This window comes from Notothenia coriiceps, unplaced genomic scaffold, assembly GCF_000735185.1.
Source record: "Notothenia coriiceps isolate Sejong01 unplaced genomic scaffold, NC01 NC01_scaffold00037244, whole genome shotgun sequence".
Taxonomy (NCBI): Eukaryota; Metazoa; Chordata; class Actinopteri; order Perciformes; family Nototheniidae; genus Notothenia; species Notothenia coriiceps.
The window spans coordinates 2,170,428-2,192,656 of record NW_011369945.1 but is presented as its reverse complement, the minus strand read 5'-3'; the positions used below and the strand labels follow the sequence as shown (position 1 = coordinate 2,192,656).

Genomic DNA, 22,229 nt, shown 5'->3' with positions numbered 1-22,229 from the left:
GGGCATGTTTTACAAACTCCCAGACAGGCATGATTTCACAGACGAAGTAGCTGACATGACCGTTGCAAACTGTAAGTGAGATTTCAGTGTTAAAACTACCAGTCGTTTTTAAACTCCGCCCTTGTGTCTGTGTTGACCCACGACCGGGTTTAAGTCCGGGTAGAGGGTCACAGCAAGCGCTCCTACACGTGTGACAACACGGTAAACCTCTTACTGAAAGAACAATATTCAGTCATTGAAAGTATCTGTAACTCTAATGTATTGAACGTGTACAGGGCATTAAGCTTAAACTCGACTACTGAGCTAACTTCAATCCCGGGGGAGGAAATGCCGCTCAAACTCGAGTTCTAGAGCCTTCACCATCCGATTATTGACCAGTTGGGAGATTTTAAACCTATGACTTTTTTTTAAGTGAAAATATAAAGTGATAGACCAATCTGTGCTTGGTGTTCGCCCATGAAACAGGGCGAAATCAGCCACTTTCAACTTAGTTTGCAGTGATTTAATATTTAGCAGACTAGTTTAATATGATTGAGAAACAAGCGATAGGAAACACCGAACAAAACGAGGATGAGACCAAGGCAGACCTTGTCAAACTGGAAGGAGGTGACGCGGTGCTGAACGCCGAAGACCCGGGTCAGCTGGACGGACATGGAGCCGTGCAGCCCACCCGGCTGTACAAACGACGCTGGATGATCGTCCTCCTGTTCAGCTCATATTCACTATGCAACTCTTTCCAATGGATACAGTACGGCATCATCAACAACATATTTATGAAGTTCTACAGCGTGGACGCCTTTACCATAGACTGGATGTCCATGATCTACATGCTGACATACATTCCCTTCATCTTCCCGGTGACCTGGCTGCTGGACAAAAAGGGGCTCCGGGTCATCGCGCTGGTGGCCACCGCGCTTAACTGTGCAGGCACATGGATCAAAGTGGCCAGCGTCAAACCCAACCTGTTCGCCGTCACCTTTCTGGGACAGTTCTGCTGCTCGTTTGCGCAGGTGTTCAGCCTCGGTATGCCCTCCATGATCGCCTCAGTGTGGTTCGGCTCAGAGGAAGTGTCCACCGCCTGCTCCATCGGAGTCTTCGGGAGTCAGGTAGGCTGTGACAACACAGGCTTGCCCCCTGGTCAGTTAGCATATCAAGTTAGCTCTTCACCTACTTAATCACTGATTTAAATAATGTGTTATTGTTCCACTAAGTACCGATCATGCGGACACATTCCCAACATCTGTTTGGGCACGTTTGCGTAATTACGCACGTTCAGGCGACCACAGTGCAACCACTGTATGTTCAAGCCACAACATCTCTTGCTGAGAGTAAATTACAATAATAGTGGGAACCAGCATGCAAGAAAATACATATTAAACAACCACTATGTACCTTTTTGTTTACATTTACAGTTTTAAGATAATACTCTGAGCATTTCCCTTCTTCTACTCCACTACATTTTAGAGGTTATTATTTGACGTTTTACTTTTTTTAACTTTATTTTTATTAAAGTTAGATCTCCCTTTTTAAACTGCAACATTAATGCAATACAAATGATAATCCAGGAGTGTATATCAAATAAAAATAAAAAGGTTCCATTTTTGTCTAAATCTGTTTTATCAAAGTGATAATTTACACTTAGGAAAGGAACCATTTATAGTTAAACTAACCTGAAAAAAAAAAGTATGTTTTGAAGCTACAAGCAAATGCAGATGCTTCCTAGTTGTCTGGCAAAGTTGTTCCTCAAATGTTGGTCTTGGATAAAGGAATAACAAGAGACTTGGAAAACCTAGGGACCTAAAAGGGACATAAGATACCAGCATGTGTAGTATGTCTTCAAATATTGTGTGAGGAAACAATGGCAGAAACTTAAAGTCTCTCTATAGATTTACCAATGCCTGAACTTTGTGCAGGACAGTCTGCAGATTATTCACATAAATTGAAAAGGGCATTACAGCAGTTATTTTAAATACAAACGGAAAGACATTGTTTTAAAAATGAAAAACACTTTATTACCTTTTGAAATTGCGGTACAGTATGACAATATCCATGGAAATTGTTTTCTTAATCTTTTTACTGGGTTGTAATTCACATAAACAAAACCCACATGTGATGCTCATTTGACTTAATGTGCTACTAGTATTTTGTTTGTCGAAATTGGTGGCAGCAGGAACATTTTAAAATCAACAGCCAAATAACCAAAGAGAAGTGAAAAGTTCAGCATCGTGCCCCATTGTACGCTCTTAGCATTAGATTTAACACTTTGCAATGCTGAACAAACAACACTTGAGTCAACAAAACATCAACTTCAAGTAAAATGTCACTGAAAAGTCATCGCTTAGTGCTGGAGAACTAGCTGTGTGTAACCCAGAGCACAAAATGGCTTTTTTTGGATGCTGTAATAAAAAACATTTGCTGCCCTTTTGATAGTCTTCTCATGAGCTTCTTATGTTTTACTAAATCTTGTATTTTAATCTTTCAAGCTTTGAGGCATTTGAGGCATTGGTCGTTAGACAAGTTCCTACCCTATTCCTTGAGAAACCTTCCTTCACGTCTTTTTCTGTTCACAGCCTTGACCCAAGATATCCTCTATCCATGAAAATAAGCCTCAATTCATTCGCTTAGTTGGTTATTTTGTTGTAACCGATCTGCATTTATATTAGTACATTATATGAAATTGCACCAAAGTATGTCATCAAAGAAGTAGCAATGCAGTCAGCCCTAAAAAGTTATACATCTATAAACAACATATAAGTGGTAAAATCTACATGTATTATAACAAACCTGTATAACAAAATGATTGGAGGACAATAGTTCTCTTGGCCTTATGCTTAATAGTACAGGGATCCATAGGTAATCAATAACAACGACTACAAACCAAAATATATAAATCTTCTGAATTCTTCATCTGAGTAAAATAAAGGATAGTAAAACCTGTACTCCTCCTATACAGGTTCTGCAGGAGGAGTGGTTTAAGAAGATTTGGGAGATTTCCTATACTAACATCACATGACCTAATGGTAATAAAAATGCAGGCATGTGGTATAGAGGCTCAATCCATTGAGTTGAAAATCAGGACACTAGTAAAGACAATAGTCCCTGTAAGGTCTCTCTCTGGCAGTGTTGGGTGTAACGCGTTACAAGAGTTACAGAGTTACAACGGAGTTACAGTAATGTAACCAGTGCATGACATTAAGGATTTTGGGAGATGGCCCTGTGGGCCATCTAAGCTAATTTACAGATGGCTCTGAGCCCAATAGAGATTGCCCTGAAAAATGCGCGGACGAAATGACGCACGGAAGGGTAATGTTGTGAATCGAGTGGCCCATGGTGGTGGTGGGGTTATGGTATGGGCAGGCGTATGTTATGGACGACGAACACAGGCCACTCGATTCACAACATTACCCTACATTACCCACAATACAATTTCAATTGTATTCTTCAGTTTCACTTGTTTGTGTTTGCTCGCTTGTATGCCCTGCATAGCTATAATAAATACTTAAGTTGTTGGTCAAGACACTTTCCATCTGTTGAAGGCAAATGCCTTCCCAGATGTAAAAAAGTAGAAAATATTACATGCAGTTATAACTGCCAAAACAAACATTATTTACGCTATTATGGCCCCTGTTAAAAATGTTTGTAATGTTATCTACTGTAAATTGGTCGAAGGAATGCCTCCTCATTCAGAAGCTGACCGAGCAGACCCGAGCAGCCGAGTGCATCCGCGAAGCACACACAATGGCGACAGAGTTCCCGTTAGCAAGCAAATCTAAATCTCTTCGGTCAAAATGTCCGGTCAAAATAATTTCCCTTTAGCGCAATACCGCTTCAGTTGCGCCACTTATGTGACAGACAAGAAGAGTATGTGACAGACAAGAGTAGTCAATTCTAATGTGTAACACTTAGTGTGGAGAAAGAGATCTGCTGCATGGGTTGATTGTGCGTTGATCTGTTGCTAATGCCTCGGGGTTCCGGTGGGCATGTAAAAAAATGCATAATGCTGCGCTATACTTTGTGGCCTCACCCAGTTGCATAGCGACACTTATTGTTTAGGTCACGGTGTATTTTAATAAGCAGGTAGTCATATCATTAGCTAAAACTAGCTGGATCTGATCGATATGGACATAAACGCGAGTGAAGTCTAATCTGACGGGAGAGAGAGATCAGCTGCTGCTGACGAGTCGATACGCAGCTCTGCATGATCACATGCAGCAGTGAGCGGAACAAAACGCACACTTCAGGTTAGAATATCACATGTAGATATTTTAATTACCTCTCAAACTACCTAAACTAGTTATAGATATGTTTAGTTTTACTGTCGGGTCACTCATTACTGGATCCGCGAGCTGCATGATACTGGTATAATAGATTGCCCGATCGGGCAACCAGCAGGTGAGGCTTCATGGCCCGAGCTAAATACTAGATGGCCCCGGAACGATAGACGCGGGCCCGGGCCATCGGGCAGTCCTTAATGTCGAGCCCTGGTAACACATTACTAATTACATTTGGGTAATATACTACCCGTTACAATTCTCAGTAATGAAGTTACAACTCATTTTAACCCGAAATGAAATGGTGTTTTGTTTTTTAAGAATTCACTAACATCGTTAACATAACAAATGGTGCCGGTAGATTAGTAAATCTGGTGTTTAACTTATTACCTAAAATATGTAATGTATTACATTTTGGAAGTAAGTTGCACAACACTGCTCTCTGGGCTATTTGAGGACGCCATCTTTCTACTATAGCCAGTTTGCACACTGGACAGCAAGCTGTTAGCACAGAAGCTCCGAAAGCTGAAAACCTCTCACGCTCCAGGGGCCCACTTTGGGACATTTAAAATGCCACAAAACATTACTTCGAAAGACAACCATGCAAATTCTGAACTCGGTCTTGAAGAATGGCCGTGTTCCCAGGCTGGAATAGACAGAGCTTTGGGCCTCGCTACTTTGCAGTGGAATCCAGGATCTTTGGGCAGAGCCATCCCCAGTGGGTCACGGTTACACATCCAGGCTTCACAGATTGAACGCGCAGAGCAGGTCCCAAAAACTGAGATTAAACTTTATCACCGTCGCTGGATCATGCTTTTTCTCTTCAGTTCCGTCTCAGCCAGCAATGCCTTCATGTGGCTTCAGTACGGCATTATAAGCAACATTTTCATGCGTTTCTACAACATTGACTCTTTTGCCATTGACTGGTTGGGCATGGTCTACCTGCTCACTTACATTCCTCTCATTCTGCCCGTCCTGTGGCTCCTGAAAAACAGGGGAATCCGGGATGTCATCCTGGTTGGGTCAGCTTTTAACTGCATTGGTGCTTGGATAAAAATTGGTAGTGCCAGTCCCAATATGTTCCTACTCACATTTTTAGGCCAGTTTATGTGCTCTGTAGGCACTGTGTTCATCCTTGGTATTCCCTCTTACCTCGCCTCAGTGTGGTTTGGAGAGAAAGAGGTTTCCACTGCTTGTGCCATAGGAGTCGTGGGAAACCAGGTTTGTCTGAATATATGATCTAAAGTCAGAGACCACATAGTGAGGCAGCTGTCAATAGATAATGCAGCTGCACTGGATTCCAGTGACACATAGGTCTTCTAGTGTCTTGGTGCGAGAGTCCAGAGAAAATTGAGTTAACTGTTTGCTGAAACCTCCACATTGTACTCAGTCTTCTTAGCTTTTGTAACGTTTAAACAATATTCTTGGCGGAATTAGTTAGACGACATAAATGTTCCTTCCAGACTAGGTGGTACTAAAAAAATATCATGGTTGTCTCATATTGTTTTCTGTTAGTTTGAAGGGGTATGTTTCAGTTGCCTTAAACATGAGCAACATTGATAACTCAAAAGAAAGTGTTTAACCGTTGATAATACTGACCCTATCTACTCTTAAAGATCAATTGGCTTAAGGTTATGAATTTACATTTATCATTATGTATATATATTTTTTTTTACCAATAATTCAAATAAAAGAAATATACATTTTAAGTGGTGTCAAACAAGCAAAAGTAACCTCTAAATACACATGTACCATTAAGTATGTATGAGATACAGAAATGAAGTAGCAATAATGGCAAAGAAAAGAAAAAAAAACTCTTGATTGATATTACCAAGCAAACAATAATGTGTGTTGACTTGTATGCACTGTCTTCTAGCTGGGTATTGCCATCGGGTTCCTTGTGCCTCCCATCCTGGTGCCGAATGTGGACGACATGGACGAGCTGGCTCACCACATCAGCGTGATGTTCTACATCACAGCAGCAGTTGCCACCTTACTCTTCATCCTCGTGGTCTGTGGTAAGAGTTGTCATGTAGCACATCAAGGGTCAGTCTGCATAACAAAAGTAGTGTTTTAAAAAAAACGTCCTATCTAGTGTTATCTCGCCATGCAGACAGTCATCTCCAAACTTTCTGCATGTCTAGACATTCCGGAGGTTTATCCATTTCTGTTAGCAAATATACACAAAATGGAATGTAGACTAAAATGCTATTTTAAAACCACATGTCTTACCGTGTAAGTAATGATTTTGTTGGTGGATAAATAGAAAGTCTAAATGGTCTAAGGTGACATCACCCCCGTCACTCATCTTGTCCTTTTCCCTCAGAAACACACACAGACTTTTTCATGTGTTTTGTTCGGGCCATTTCTCGCTCAGGCCGGTGGGATTTTCTCCTTCAGTGGCTCCACGTGATGATGGTTTTAATTTACAGCGGACTTCTACTCTGAAAAGAAGCATCATTCAGTAGACAAGAAAAGTGCTGACATGCATGTTTGAACCAACACAAAACCATCCCTTAAGGGGAGATTCATAAAAAAGAGCCTTTGTGTTACAAGTCAGGGAAGGTCAGGAGAAATGTTGAACAGGCAGAGAAGCACTTGAACAAACTGAACAGTATAGTTTGTTTAAAGCTATATTTGTCATAGAGAACTAGAGGATGTATCATCACAAAATGACACTTTCTCATAAAGGGAAGTGGCGTGACTTAATGTGACATACAGGATATGAGTTGGTAGGAAAAGGCTAAGCTGTAAGCATATTATCTGACATTTGTCCCACTCTCGATGAAGACATCACATGGTTTATTCTAATGACTAGAATCATAAGAAGGGAGTTTACAACCTGAAGGGATTAGTCAGAATAACACATGAGGGTGTAAATATGTATTACCCTTCTATAGAGAACATTAGGTTGAGTAAGAGAGGAGGCAAAAGTTGCATGAAAAAGCTGTTGTCCTGTGAGGATGGGGGAGGGCGGGGGTGCTCGTAAGCATTCTGCATTCAGAAACACAAAAGGATGCTTGTGAAGGCATTCCATAGTGGCACCATGTACAACATTCAGACTGACGGTCAGTGTTGTTGGTATAAAGATGAAGAAAGATATAGAGGAGAAATGCTGAGGACAACGTTTTACTGTCTTGAGAATAACCAGTGATTCTGTATAGGACGTACAGGCTTTCCTCCATGGGATTGATTCATTTGGGCAGTGGATGTGACTCTTGGTCATTCCAGCAAGATAAGTCACAGCTAGTTGGCTACAGTAGTTTCATAATATGACACATAAACTCACACACACATAGCACACCCTCACACATACATGCAAGATGCCATGTGTGAGGGCTGTCCTGCTGGCAGGGCCATCTGTAGCCCGGCAACAGGCCTGTGAGTCAGCAGGGCAGACAGCGGCCCAGGATTTAGAGATTTGAATAAACTGTGTGGAAAGAGAGGTGGATGAAGGAGTTTGGCTGCTGCCGTCCTCTGACCGAATCAACGGCCAAAGGTCACCACAGTGAAAGTGGAAATAGGCATGTGCAAATCATTTCATGTGCCGTTTTTAAAGAAACTTTCAATTTCTCTGAATTACAATGACACTGTTATAACAGAGCGGCTGTTTCAAAGACAAGGTTGGTTTCACAGGATTAGTTAGAGCAGGTTACTGAACACAAACCCTCAGGTCTGGTTTGCTGGGGGGGAGAAAATGCTGGCTCAGCTTCAGGAACAACAAAGACAGACATCTTTGTTTTCCCATAAAGCCTGCAGGCACGGGCTTTTACTTAAAAGCAAAGACAGACTGAACCAGGTCTCATCACAGTTGTCGCCCTTAAAGCGTCGGCCCTCACGAGGTCAGAGACTTGCTGACTGTTTCTTTAGTCTGTAAAATGCTCAGAGGAAGAAAGTGTGGGGGTGTGTTGAGCTTAGAGTGCGTGTGTGGACCTGCCCAGCTGTTTCTGAATGTGCATGCCCCCTCACATTTAGGAAGTGAGTAGCCCTCTTGCCTCATATAAAGAGCTTATAATACTGTCCAATAGTAACCTTTCGTTGGCTTAAAGCACGTAAACAATCACGTGAGAGAGTTCCCACTTTAGCAGCTTTAGAGTAGTACAAATATATTGAGAGAGATTTTCCGAGGGAAATTTGAAACATTGTACATTTCCAATGGACAAAGTTGTTCGCACAGATTCAGATAAATTGGCTGTGTACTCCCAAACATTCCTAAACTATGCAACATTCACAGCCATAGGAAAGGTTTAATTGTTGCTGTATCATAATAAACATTATATCATAATGTGCTTCTGTGGATACTCCTTGTTGTGGGTACCATATAATGATATGCTCTGTAGGTTTGAGAAAATTAATTAGGACAACATGGAAGTAAGAAATGGCCAACACACTGCAAAAACCTTACATTTTAATATATGAATCATGTTTGACATTAATAGACTAGAACATAGAATATATGTTATATGACATCTATGAATTACAGTATGTGTTCTTGACTGACTCTCCCAGTTCATCTGTGACCTGCATTGTAATCTGTGTGTCTGAGAGTCCGCTGCTCTTCTCTGTGTTCACTGTGATTAATATTGATTGATATGTTGGTCTCTCCATGTGTCAGTCTTCCAGGAGCGACCTCCACTTCCTCCGACTCAGGCCCAGGCCACAGCTCGCAGCATCCCCTCTGGGCAGTACTCATACACAGCCTCGGTCCTCAGGCTGCTCCGCAACCGGCCCTTCATCCTCCTCATCATCACTTATGGTCAGTATAAAACAAGAAAAACAACCACAGGCAGGGCTTTGGTTTTTCTTTGTATTTGTTTAACTGAAAAATGAGTCATTGATTTTGTCAGTACAATCTCTCACTGTAATCATTTAACAACTGTTTTCTATGGCCACTTGTTGTGAACAGTACCTCGACCTTTTGAATCAATATAGCAAAGTTGTTAGCAAACACATTACACACCCAGCAATTAAAGATAAACATAATCATGTCATTGGAGTAAAGTTCATCTGATGACTGTCAGTCCAATTTCTACTCTACTCCCTTTTAGATCTGTTTTGGTCTCCACCATCTTCAATTGGAAATATCTGTATCTTCAGCTGCTAATAAGTTACTTTAATAAACATCTCCAGTTCAATTGACCAATCCAACTGAAATCTGCTACCAGATTCAGGTATTCCCCGGACACATCACCATGCCTACCCTGCCCCACGTGGGTTCCTAAATCTGCTTATAATTGTTCGGAGACCACTTCCTGATTGTAAAACAAGCCCTGACATTATATACTTTTAAACCAGGTTTATCTTTTCGTGTGTCATAAAAATGAACACATCCTCAGATAATCACAGACATGATATTTATTGTGCCCCATAGAAGTTCAAAGTTTGGTTTAAGTCTGACAATGTTTAACCTAAGATAAAACTAACAATATTTCCTTTCCTGTCCGTCAAATAAGTAAATCTCGTCTAGTCACAGCAAGAACGTCCAACAGCTGCGAGCAGTTTATGGGAACCTTTGACCTCACCATGTTATTTCCACAGTTCATGCGACTATTATTAGTGTCTCTGTTGTCCTTTTGACTCTTTGCATATCACCTTTAGTCACATGGTCTCAGATCTACCTGAGATTGTCACACTCTGTTCTGCGGGCCACCTGTCCCTGTCTGTTACACTGAGCTGTGATCCTAAATAAATAGTTATATTTACATGAAAGGCTTATTTACACAGATCTATTTGCAAATAGTATAGAAATATATATAATCACTGTTTCCTTTTTTAAATGTTAATAGAGTTTATAATCATTCCCTCAACAATTTGCATCCAAAATGGTTAATTACTGAAGTGGTTTTGTTTGGGTTTATGTTCTTCCTGAGCATGTCAGAACTACTACTAAAACTTTTGTTCATGAAAAAACACTCGACACGCAGACTTGTCCATTTATAGAAATCCTTGGCTTGGCTCTCTGTTTTGGAAACCAGCCTGATTAGGTTCATTGGACACAACTGCCAACCCTTCGACTGGTCACATTCAACTCCTTTATAGTTGCTTAAGGAAGTTAGCTCAATGTTCACCTTTTTAGGTTTCATAAAAAATGTTTTTGTTTCATTTTTTGACATTATTTCTCTAAAACAGGTTTGAATGTGGGATGTTTCTATGCTGTCGGCACCCTGCTGAACCGCATTATCATTGAGCATTACCCTGTAAGTTCCGCCTGCTGTGTCTGGTCTTCCCCCAAACTATTTTTACACTTCCCATAGTTTGATATGTCAGGATATGAAAAGCTGAATCATTTTGTATTGAAAGTACTCTTAACACATTGGCATCAACTGTAACATTTTAATACCCAGACATAAAGCAGCACAGCATGATTGCAAAAGTTTTACTCTTAAGTTTGAATATATCATTTCCTGTAGAGATTGTTGTAATGTCCTAATTATATTTCACTTTCATAAAGAGGAAGTAGGCTTTTCTCTATTTAAAGTATATCAACAGGCTGCTGTTATAAGATATGTATAGACTAGAAGGATGTTGCCTGCTGACCTGTTTAATTCAGTAGTAAGAGTGTCGATGAGGATTGACACCAGATGAATGTAGAAAGAAACTCCAAGTCCCCTTAACTCCCTTGTAATGATCTCTGCCTCACTTTTCCTTTGGTATGTAAGGTCACTAATCTATGTCCTATCTTGCTTGACCTTGTAGGGAGAAGAGGTGAATGCTGGGAGAATTGGTCTAACCATTGTCATTGCGGGGATGGTTGGCTCCCTGATTTGTGGCATTTGGTTGGACAAAACCAAAACCTACAAGTAAGGCGAAAAAAAAGAAAGTAAAATGACAGTTTGTTCCAAGTGTTGGGAATGAAATAGAACATTAGCCAGCCTTTTTTTCTGTTCTGTTTATTTTCATTCCGCTTCTCATCTCACTGTAGTTCTTGTTTAGTGTTTATGTGTTGCTCTGTGTCTATTTATCCAGGTGCTGCATGCTGCTCTCACAGTCATATTAAGGACCCCATGGGCCTTTTGGCTGTGTAGTGACAGCAGTGTCCTCCCTGTGGGGGGTTACAGTCGGCCCCCCGCTGTTTGAGAGATTTGTTTTGCATATGGGGGAAATGTTAGTGTGTTTGCGTCACACACGCAGGCTCTCTTTCAGTCCCAACTGTCTTCCCTTGCCTTATCTCTCATACATATTTTGATTATAATGTAGTTGCCCATTCTTTGTTGCAGTGCATCTGTTAATTTGCACATTTTTACTAATATAATATATATTTTGGGATCCTAAAACGCACCTCTTATTGAGTTGTTAAATATTTGATATTAATAAGATAGTTTTTTCTATCAAAGGCAGTTTTTTTTTATAAATGTATGTTGTTGTTTCTTTAATTAACCATTATATTTTTATATATTTGATTACATTTGACTGCAGTTTTGTTAATCTTTTCCTCACTGTGACCAATACTTATTTGAAGGTATATCTACTTGTATTTTGGTGACAGTTGCACATTTATTCGTATATTCTTTCTATGCATGTGTCATAGCTCAACATTAAGTAGTAATAATCGCATGATTTTTTAAGATTCCCTATGGATCCTGGGGCACATGCACCAAAAACAAACAAAACAACCCATTCAAAACTGCTCCAAAGCTCTACTAGCGGTCAAAAACTCTTAACTTTGATGTTACATTACACTGCTTTTTAAAATCTGAATAATTGTTTTCATCCCTTGAGAAGCTACAATGGTCTACTACTACACCCACTTTAAAGTAACGAGTTCACACAAACACATCAATAATGCAGCAGCACTACTAAAATGTATAATTATAATGATGATTATCGTGTTCAAGGTTGTTCATTTGTTTCTGTGTTTTTCCAGACAGACAACCCTTGCTGTGTACTTCATGTCTCTGGTGGGGATGATCGTCTTTGCTGCCACACTCAGTCTGGGACACCTCTGGGTGGTCTTCATCACTGCTGGAGCGCTCGGGTATTCTTTTGTTTTTGAGTACAGTTTATTTTTGCTAAACACTTAATTGGTTAAGTCAAAGGTTAAAACAACTTGAAATGATATTACATTACATGTCACTTGTTAGACGCTTTTATCAAAAGCGACTTACATACTCAATACTGTGGGCAATCCCCACAGGAGCAATTTGGGGTGAAGTGTCTCAGGGATACAACGACATGCTGACTGCAGTGGGGTTTGAACCTGTGACCTCCTGATCCGAACACAAACGCACAACCCACTGCACCACACGCCTCCCTTATATGAACAAATAATTATATAAATCAAAATACCTGAAAACTTGTTCAACCCAATTTGTGGTAACTATTATTTTCTGACATTTGCAACAATAATTTACAGCCGTGTTTATTCAGAAGTCAACTTTAGATTGATAAGCATTTGCAAATCCACCCACAGTAGGATCTAGGTTCAAATGTTCCTCTGTACAAACAGACACTGTACTCCAAATCAGGACATAGAGCAGAGGTGATCCTGTTCCAGGAAAATGCAAACGTATTGATACAGGCTACAGTTGAGCTGAATGATCCTGAATAGTTAGATTATATTACTTTACTGCATCATGATAATTCCATTTGTATTAAAACTGCATTATAGGGAGTCCTAGAACATGGTTAATATCCAAAACTAACAAAAATGGGACCAAAACATTTCAAACAGTACTAATATAATCAGAATCAAGTTTATTGCAACACATACAAGGAATTTGCTTTGGTATCTGGTGGTAATCTAAAAAAAGAAGTTGCAAAGTAGGTAAAAATACTCAGGTGGTGTTCAAGATGGTCTCATATTTTAAATATCACAGTAACAGTGCTTTAAAATAAAGCTTTTAGAGCCACCATGAATTATATCTTCACAATATATATCTTGTTTTTGTAAATAATACCAGATATCGTAGCCAGCAGTACTTTTACATCCAGTTTTGACCTTTCTGTGTATGGTGTGAAAACATCACACCTCTTCAGCAGCACAGATTGACCCTCCAGCTTGAGCTCGCCCTCTCTGTGGAGGCACGCGTACATCATATACATACCATACGTGCGCACATAGTGTACATGCCAGCCAGTGGACCTGATTAATATGACTCAGGCTGACAGGTCAAATAACTCACTGAGTGCTTAATTCGTCAATGGAGATTAAATTAGCTCAAGCTAGCTTTAAATTCCTGCTTGAATTCCTGGTATTCTATTGATCAAATTAACTTTTCTTTTACCTAGTGTGTACAACCATTGTCCCTAATATTTTAACCCATCTAATAATTTAAAATGTACTACAGATTTGTATGTACTTTAAGCCTTTCCCTAAACATACTAGTTTCAATTGTCCTCGTCTCAGTGGAAGAACAACATGGTTCTAGTACCTGTCACAACCTGTAAAACATCACCACGTCAAAAACAAGGGTGTTTAAATTTCTTAATAAAGAGGGAGGTGTGTTTCTGCATTACCCATAAATACATTATCCAAGCTGTATAATTGGAATTAAGGTCAAATAAATGGCAGAATTAATCATATTTAAGCTAGAATCAAATCAACCTTTGATTCTCTTTGTTAACTGTATGTCTCTATGCTTCTCTCTCTGTGTGTGTGTGTGTGTGTGTGTGTCTGTGTGTGCGCGCGCAGATTCTTCATGACAGGCTACCTGCCACTGGGCTTTGAGTTTGCGGTCGAGCTGACGTTCCCAGAGTGTGAAGGAACCTCATCCGGACTGCTCAACTGTTCAGCACAGGTACGATACAACTTTATTGTCAGATCAAGTGTAACATTTTCTCGCATCACAGCAGCTCCTTTCACAACATCAGCAAGGTCAAATATTAAGGACAAGAAACAAGGAAACAAGACATTTAATATAACATCACGATCACTGAAGATCACATTTGATCAGGGATTTAACTCTGTATTAAATTGGAGGAATGACTGGTGCACAAAAGAATGCTTCAGTCCAGGTGTGGTTTAGAATAGAATAAATAATAGATCAGCAAAGCCCAAAGAGATAGCGTGAGAACATCTGCTTATGTTGTTCCTAGTTGTGCAAAAAGAAAGTGAGTAAGTTGCTTCTTTTCCATAAGTGAAAAATCAGGTCCGCTCCTAAATGATATGATTTCTTCCTTGGCCCATGCTACACATGTCCCCCAGGTTTCATGAAAACTAGCCAGTATTTTTTCATTATCCTGCTGACAAACAGAGAAACAAACCAAACTGAAAACATACCCTCTTGGAATTTTTCTACTATCCTGATTTGACCTTGGATTCGAAAGTATGCAGAGGAGTTAGGTCTTTGCAGACCTTGAAACTGTTCCATCATATGTGCAACAAACAACAGGCTTGCAAACTATGTATGTACTACTATGTGAAAAACTTACAAAATGTTGCTGTGTGCTAGTTGTTTTTTTGCCATTTGATATCAATACCACTAGACCTTTGTTTACCACTAAGCATTTGTTCAGCATCTGTTATGGTTGTGAGGGTGCTTGTGTGCATGTTAGCACCCACGTTATTTCTTACTCCTACATGTTTTGCACGCCCAGGTGTTCGGCATTATCTTCACCATCAGCCAGGGGAAGATCATCGACAGATTCGGCACTCTGGCAGGAAACATCTTCCTCTGTGTTTTTCTTCTAATCGGCACAGTAATGACGGGTAAGACCTTTCTGACTGTGAAACATATGCTGTGTGGAGTCAAAGCAAAGTACATATTTTATGTCACACACAGCAATGCTAGGAATGTATTTGTTTGTTACTGTTTTTGTTGAATCCTAAGAATATAAAGGATGGTTACTGGGTTTTTTGGAAGATCTGTTTAAGGGTTAAAAGTTAATATCCACATACAGTAGAACAGAAAAGCAAATGTGTTTTTATTATTGCTTACACTCACAAAAAATATTACTTGCAAGAATGTTAGTTGAAGCTCCTCCTGGTTTATAGTACCTTTTCCTTTACTTAGAACGAGTTACATAAAACAGAGGGTAAATACTTAGGTGTTACCACTGGTATCTTGTTCTTCGCTCAGTCCTATACTCAAAGTATATGTTTTTAATTAAGTAAAAGCCAGAGCAGATACAAAAGTCAGAGGATGGAACCGTAAACATGTTGTTGTTCATTGACTAAGTCAGGGGTTCCCAAACTTTGCCATGCCAAGGACCCCCATATAGCATTATCCTCTGGCGGGGACCCCCCTGTTGCAATTTTCTTTTAAAGGATGAGTACATTCTGATGGAAAATATGACTAATTAATCATACAGCTTAATACATTTTCTTAATGTATATTTGTATTAATAATTAATAATCAGTTATTCTTCTAAACATTTTTTTTATCTTTTGTTTGTCATTCATTACATTCATTGTTTGTTCTGTTATAAACATTCTTAACACAATATTAAACAATAATATTAACAGTAAACATATTTTTAAAGCATTTTTAAAGTGATTTCTGTCTTTATAACATTATATAATTTTGAACAGTAATATGAACAATTAACATATATTTGTAGCATTTTTGAAAGCTACTTATGCCTTAATAACATTATAATACAGTAATATTAACAATTAACATATTTATATTCATATTTATAAACAACAATATTTGCTACATCCGTGCTCTCATCCAGCTGCAGAGCGAAATTTTCACTAGCTCTCACTTGAGCTGAGCAGATACTCAATTTCACTCTCAGTAGCGGCAGCTCGATTCTGATTGGCTTGAAGGGCGGTCGTGTGATTTCATAACAATAAAATAAAATAAAATATTAATACAAATAAAATATTAAAAGATTGGCATCAAAGGACACATATATTGATAGATATGCAGTAATTAATAACATCTACAAAAAAAAAAATGTAACTTTAAAAAAAGAAAGAAATTCCCCTTTCCCTCAAACTTTGCGTGACCCCCCTGGTGCCCCCTGGTGGCCCCCCGGGGGGTCGGGGCCCCCACTTTGAAAAACACTGGACTAAGTAATGGAAAACTCTTACTCTGAAGGTCATTAACATACAGTGTGAAACGCTGCACATGCACACTGAAATACATACAAACGGTTGCAGCTTATTTTCAGGTGTTAAATGTGAGACTTCATGCTTCAGTGAAAACAAGGCCATTTTTTTTTTTGAAGGGCTAATTGAGGGCCAATGTAGAACTTGTGCTCAATGCGAAGGCTACTGAAGCGCTTACAATGTTGCACACTAGAAAAATACTGGAAGACTATTTAATGAGACCTTTCTGCTATCATATAGTTAATCATTTTAATTTTCCCAGCATTGCAGACATGAGTAGACTACTTGTTGTGTCATCACACAAGAAAAGGAACATATTTATGAACTGAAATCCCATTTTGTGATATACTGTAGAGTAGACTCGCGACATTTAATGTTATTAAGAGCTTTATAGCTGATCAATTTGGGAAAAATTCTCCTTAAGTAAAAATTGAGGATGATGATTATGTTGCAACCTTTTCCATCGTTTTGCAATGCAAAGTGTGAGGCTAAGTTAGGATGCATGACTAGTCATACTGCATTTTTATTCTTGCAAAATATAAACCTGAAAAGAGCCCCCTACGGGATGCTTACTTGTATTACATCATGTCCTTCAACTACACTTGTTGTTCTATAATGACCTCATACAGGCTTAACTTGTTATGTTTCTTTTTCTCTGCAGGCCTAATCAAGTCTGATCTGCGGAGACAAAAGGCAAACATGTTGGCAAAAGCAGCAGTAAGTGTTAAAGATATAAAAAAAGGTGTTGGGGATATAATGTAGTGGAGCAATGGTGGTTGTAATTATGGTTTGGTATAATCCTTTTTTTTCATGGAAGATGTTTTGACAGTAGAAGCACAGACATAAAGAACAAAATGAAGTCAAAAATATCTGCCGTGAAAAAAAGACCTATGTGTTATTTGTTTGCTTGTCATAGGTTTGCATGGAAGGCATGCGGTCAAAAGTCACATGTGTGTCTTGTGTTGCTCCAGAAATAACTAACCTGTGTCTGTCTACCTTTGTCTTGGCCTGCATTTTTGTGTCTGTACAAATATTTTGTTACGTGATTACTGTCTCTCTACGGCACTATGTCTGTCATAAATCATGTCTTTTTTCTGTTTCACCTCGATGTTACCGGCCAACCTCTGGTAGCATTGCTTTGAGTATGTTGTTTGGGAAATAACCTGATTTAAAAAAAGACAAACAAGGTTAAAAAAAACGACAGATTACCTCCAATAAAACAAGAGCAACATTTTGAGAATGTTTGAATTCAACCAAAGCAATGCTACTCTAAGGAGGTGACAGGACTACAGAGAAAATCATTGTTGATGTCTGAGTGAGTCTATAAGCTCCAAGGTGAAGTTACTGGTGACAGGAAATAAGTCAAATTCCTCACAAATGATGCAAACAAGTAATGAACAGAAAAAGCTAAACATGTTATTGGAAATTCAATTGATGGTGGAGAGCCACATGAGAAAATCGATACAACGCTCATAACTTTTAAATACAAGGCTGAAGCCAGGGGACGATTAGCTTAGCAAAGCACAAAGACAGGAAACAGGCTGATCTTGGAACAAAACCTACTAAACAACTACGTAACCAATTATAGCTTGTTTGTTAAATCAGTACAACAATTCAACATTTTATGTTGGTTTACATGCCAAAAATATGTTCTGTCTAGAAGCTGAACTAAGCAAAGTTAGATTAAGCAAAGCTAAGCTAATCAAAGCTAAAGCTAAGTTAAGCTAAGTGTCTTACAGTTAATAGACAGATATGTGAACGTGATATCTCCTGACTTAAAAGTTAGTGAACAATTACTTTGTACTAATACCTTAGCATGTTCAATACCTCTCAGGCTTCAGCTATACAAAAATGGAAGCATTGTTACAAACTCAATCAGTAGTTGGGGAAAAGCAAGAATTGACTGGGGTTAATGACAAAACTGCCTGATGGATCAGATCGTGTCGCAGAAACTTCATCCTGGACTGAAGACTCACTCCTCTATAAACTCTGAATAAGAAGTGATTAGTAGCTGTTGTTTTAGGCGGCGAAGCAGATGTCAGGACAAGACTACGGAACCACAACGCTAATCTCCAATCCACTGACCCCCCCTTCACAAGCCTGATCAATGTACCTTTCTGCTTCCACAAAAATATCTTCTCAAATCTTAGCTCGACATGCAGATGCACTAAGGTAGGAGCTCAGCAATCAGCACACACTGCCGGAAATCACAATCCTACTGCACACCCTTCACCTGTTCACCCTGCTCGTTCTGTCCCTTTGTTTCCAACTACTCTAAATCAAATTCACAATTTCATGTAAATATGAAACCTTTTATTTTCTCACTAATCCTGTTCTAGATTATTATATTCAATGATACCAAGGAGACATGCATGTCCATACAAAACAATTTGAGCTAATTTATGATAGCTTTGTTAATGAAACTATGGCCTTATTTATTTATGTGTGATTTTATTACGTATTCATATACAGGCGTTCTTCTGAAAGACATGTTGGCATGTAAAGCACAGGTTTTTAATTATTTAATTATTAGTGGCTGAATTCCACTTGGCTGCTTCACCTGGGGTTTCTGGGGCAGACAGAGTGAGATGTGTTCTCATGCAGGGGGTAGAAAATAAATGGTAGGGATTAAAAGCTTATGAGAAAATCAACAAGTGAAGTTGTTTTTGTGCCTTTAAAACTCTCTGAGAAGGAAATCTCTCGGCTAGCTCAGATTTGTAGGATTAACTCCAGTGAGCCAGTCAGTGATATATTTTATAAAGTGTACGGATGGCTTTCACTGAAACTACAAGAAACAATGCACTTTTACTGTGTGTGTAAAGCCATTCCATGAAGACAATGCAATGTTATTACATTAATGTTAATATCCCGTGCTTGCTACGACATGCCAAACTGTCTAATGTGACAAGGGCCAATTTATGTGCTTTTGTTTGTCCATTTGTGTGTTTTTCATCTGGCATGTTTTCTGTAACTTGCGCTGTTTTTCATCAAGATCTTTCAATTAAAACATAGTTCAAATACACAGAAGCAATCCTATTTCTGAAGCTAACGAAGCAGCTTACATTGTTTTGTTCTTTGTTAAGAGTGTATCTTTCAAATGTAAGTCATTTTGCACCCATTCCGACCTAAAGGGATAGTTCACCCCTAAATAAAACAAAACAAGTTATTCTTTTCTAACTTTAGTAATTGTTGTATCTCCTGACCCAGTTACTTAGGATAATGTGCAGAACTTGTTGTGAGTAGTTTATTTTACGATATCACCGTACAGAAGGAACTCGAATATATGAGATTCTTTCTGAGAGCTAAGATTACATTTCAGCAGAGAAGGACGCCATTAATGTTTACATTTCGCTCTGTCACATGGTTTTTCCCGTGAGCAGATTCACGCTTTCTTCACAGTGATTCATTTGGAGGTGTAGTCCAGCAGAAATATATGAAATGTATTTTGGTGCTTGGAGAACCAACGCTCGGTGCCATTACATTCTAGATAAAATGTCTCCAAAAATCAAACTCACATCAAGACAATCTAAATAAATAACAGTTGTCTTTGTTTAGGGGTGAACTTCCCTTACCTACCTAAAATCTACAGAGAAAAACAACAACTTCTGTGTTGAGTCCATAACTCTGTTGACTTGTTGTTTTGATTGATAGGGACCTTCCGACTATCCCAATGGGAGCGTGGCTGCATCGCCTATCATCGAAGAAGCTAAGCTTTAGAGGCCACACACACACACACACACACACACACACACACACACACACACACACACACACACCTAAAGTAAAAGCCTTGAAAATGACCATGATCTCCTTTCCTGTTACAGTGTAACATACTGAGATATATCAACTCTATTAGGAAGTATTGAATCCCACTTCCCTTCTAAGAAGAGTTAGATGTACATTGTACAATGTTGTATTAACTATTTATAAAAAAAAAAAATCTGAATTATATTGGATATTTAATGCTCAATTTCAGCATATAAAATCCACTGTTATTGTTATTTTTAATTGTTACTTGAATTCTCTCACTACATCTGCAAGAAAAATCTGTGACTTGTTTGTTTGTGCCTTGACAATTTTACCTGTCACTATTTTAAAAGGTGTACACTTGATTGTGTATAGGTTGTATAGGTAAATGTTCTATAAAGAAGTGACTAATTTCATTATTGCATAAACAATTAATCATGTAAATACAGTGTCCAGGTATTCATTAGTGATGTTGATAGAATGTATTTATGATTAAATAATTCACACAGTCCAAAGTGAGGGATAACATTCATGACAGATATTATTTGTAAAACCATGCATGTTTACTTATTTCATGTGAAATAAAACTGTTTTATAAAATTATTTTTTGTCATTTGGTGTCATGCTTTGTGTCACATTGTATAGATGTCAAGGTGAGACAACCTGACTGAAAAACACAGAAACACACTGCAGCATTCTTCTCTAATAGATTTGGTGAATACAAAATGAGTTGTTTAGGAGGAACATCTTACTCTTGAACAGTGTTTACATTGATATTTACAAAATAAAAGGCTATTATGATAAAGGATAGGTACTGTATCTATAAAATCTGTAAAATAACGGTGAATGGTACCAAAGTACATTCAAGTACATTGATGTAATTGTAGTTATGTTTTAGCAAGTACTTCTAATCAACTTCATCTCCAAGGAAAATAATGTTGTCATTAACTTTATTTGACAGCTGCATTTACCATTCACCATTGAAAATAGGATGTTAAAGTGTAAAAGAACACAGGATTCAATACAACATCCCTTACAATTTAGATGTGTATACGTTCTTGGGAGTTACATTAAAGGCTGAAATGTCCCTCTAAGTGTTTCTTCTTTCTTTCCCCACTTATTATGTTGTGACCCCTCTGAAATTATCTTTTCAACTTGGGAGGGAGGGGCCCAACCCTTATACATTCTATAGGAGGGGCCCAACCCTTATACAGTTTATAGGCCTTACCCAGTTTGGCAACCTCTGACCTACATTTGATACAGTAAAGTCTTTATAAGGGTTGAATTAGCAAATTTCCTTTACTTAATTAACTTATCAGGGCTCAATGCTAACTTTTAAAAGTGAGGCATCAGCTTTTGGTTGCCAAAACTGAAAATACGGTTGCCATTTTTAGTCACCTTATATTTTAAATAATTAAGATACTATACAGTTATACATTTCATTTCATTTTTATTTCATTTGTATTTGTCCCGCTCATGGTACGCAAAACCAAATGTACAATAATTGCCACAAAACATGACTACCATTGAGCGAAAAGGAGCAGGGAGAAGAATAAAATCTTATGTGACCTGCCCCTTTCTAAAAAAAACAAAAATAAATACAAATAGATGGTCTGCCCTTCATAATAATAAAAAAAAATTCTCACAGCCAAACATAACAGTATCTTAGGATACTAAGAGAAACACACAACAAAAAATACTTATTTCCCACTTGACGGTTAACGGAAAGAAACAAAACAAGACCAAAACATCACATATATAAGGAAAAGAGAAAGAAAAGTGCAACACCCTCATCTGAGTCCTACTGGAGAAGAAGGTGGAAAGCGACGCATGATGATAATAATAACAATAACAACAATGGCAATGGGACCAGCAAATACAGAGGAGACATCACATCAAAGACATCAAAAACATGAAGGACCAGAGTACATAGACTTATTCACATTCTGCTTCATATAGTCCCATCTTTCCTAATTTATACAACTTATTTAACTGATAAATACAAATACAATTCTTTAGATCCTTTTGTTGAGAATTCCACAATTGTACACCAACCACCGAAATACACATTTGTTTAAGAGTAGTCCTTCCATATGGATGCTTACAATTTAATTTCCTTCTGTGTTCTTCCTTGTCTGATCCAAAAACAAACAACTGTTGTAAATATGCTGGTAACATTCTGCTTTTTGCCCTGAGCATTACTGATGTCTGCAGCT

General features: G+C 38.5%; 1 protein-coding gene across 1 annotated transcript; it reads left to right on the top strand.

Annotated features, from left to right (window-relative positions):
• The first annotated feature begins 150 nt into the window (after positions 1 to 150).
• LOC104964435 (feline leukemia virus subgroup C receptor-related protein 2-like) lies at positions 151 to 20,616 on the top strand. Its single transcript, XM_010793216.1, has 11 exons — positions 151 to 1,106; positions 6,148 to 6,289; positions 8,887 to 9,027; positions 10,401 to 10,468; positions 10,968 to 11,071; positions 12,136 to 12,246; positions 13,903 to 14,008; positions 14,808 to 14,919; positions 16,928 to 16,983; positions 18,290 to 18,438; positions 19,918 to 20,616. The coding sequence occupies exons 1-10, from the start codon at positions 528 to 530 to the stop codon at positions 18,368 to 18,370; spliced, it is 1,500 nt and encodes a 499-aa protein (XP_010791518.1). The 5' UTR covers positions 151 to 527; the 3' UTR covers positions 18,371 to 18,438; positions 19,918 to 20,616.
• Positions 20,617 to 22,229: the final 1,613 nt, after the last annotated feature.

What these genes read in the sequence shown, in the direction of transcription:
- LOC104964435 (XM_010793216.1), top strand. Translation starts at nt 528, where the DNA reads ATGATTGAGAAACAAGCGATAGGAAACACCGAACAAAACGAGGATGAG. An exon ending in CCTCCTCATCATCACTTATG is followed by an intron (nt 9,028 to 10,400) that starts GTCAGTATAAAA and finishes TCTCTAAAACAG; the next exon opens with GTTTGAATGTGGGATGTTTC. An exon ending in ATCACTGCTGGAGCGCTCGG is followed by an intron (nt 12,247 to 13,902) that starts GTATTCTTTTGT and finishes GTGCGCGCGCAG; the next exon opens with ATTCTTCATGACAGGCTACC.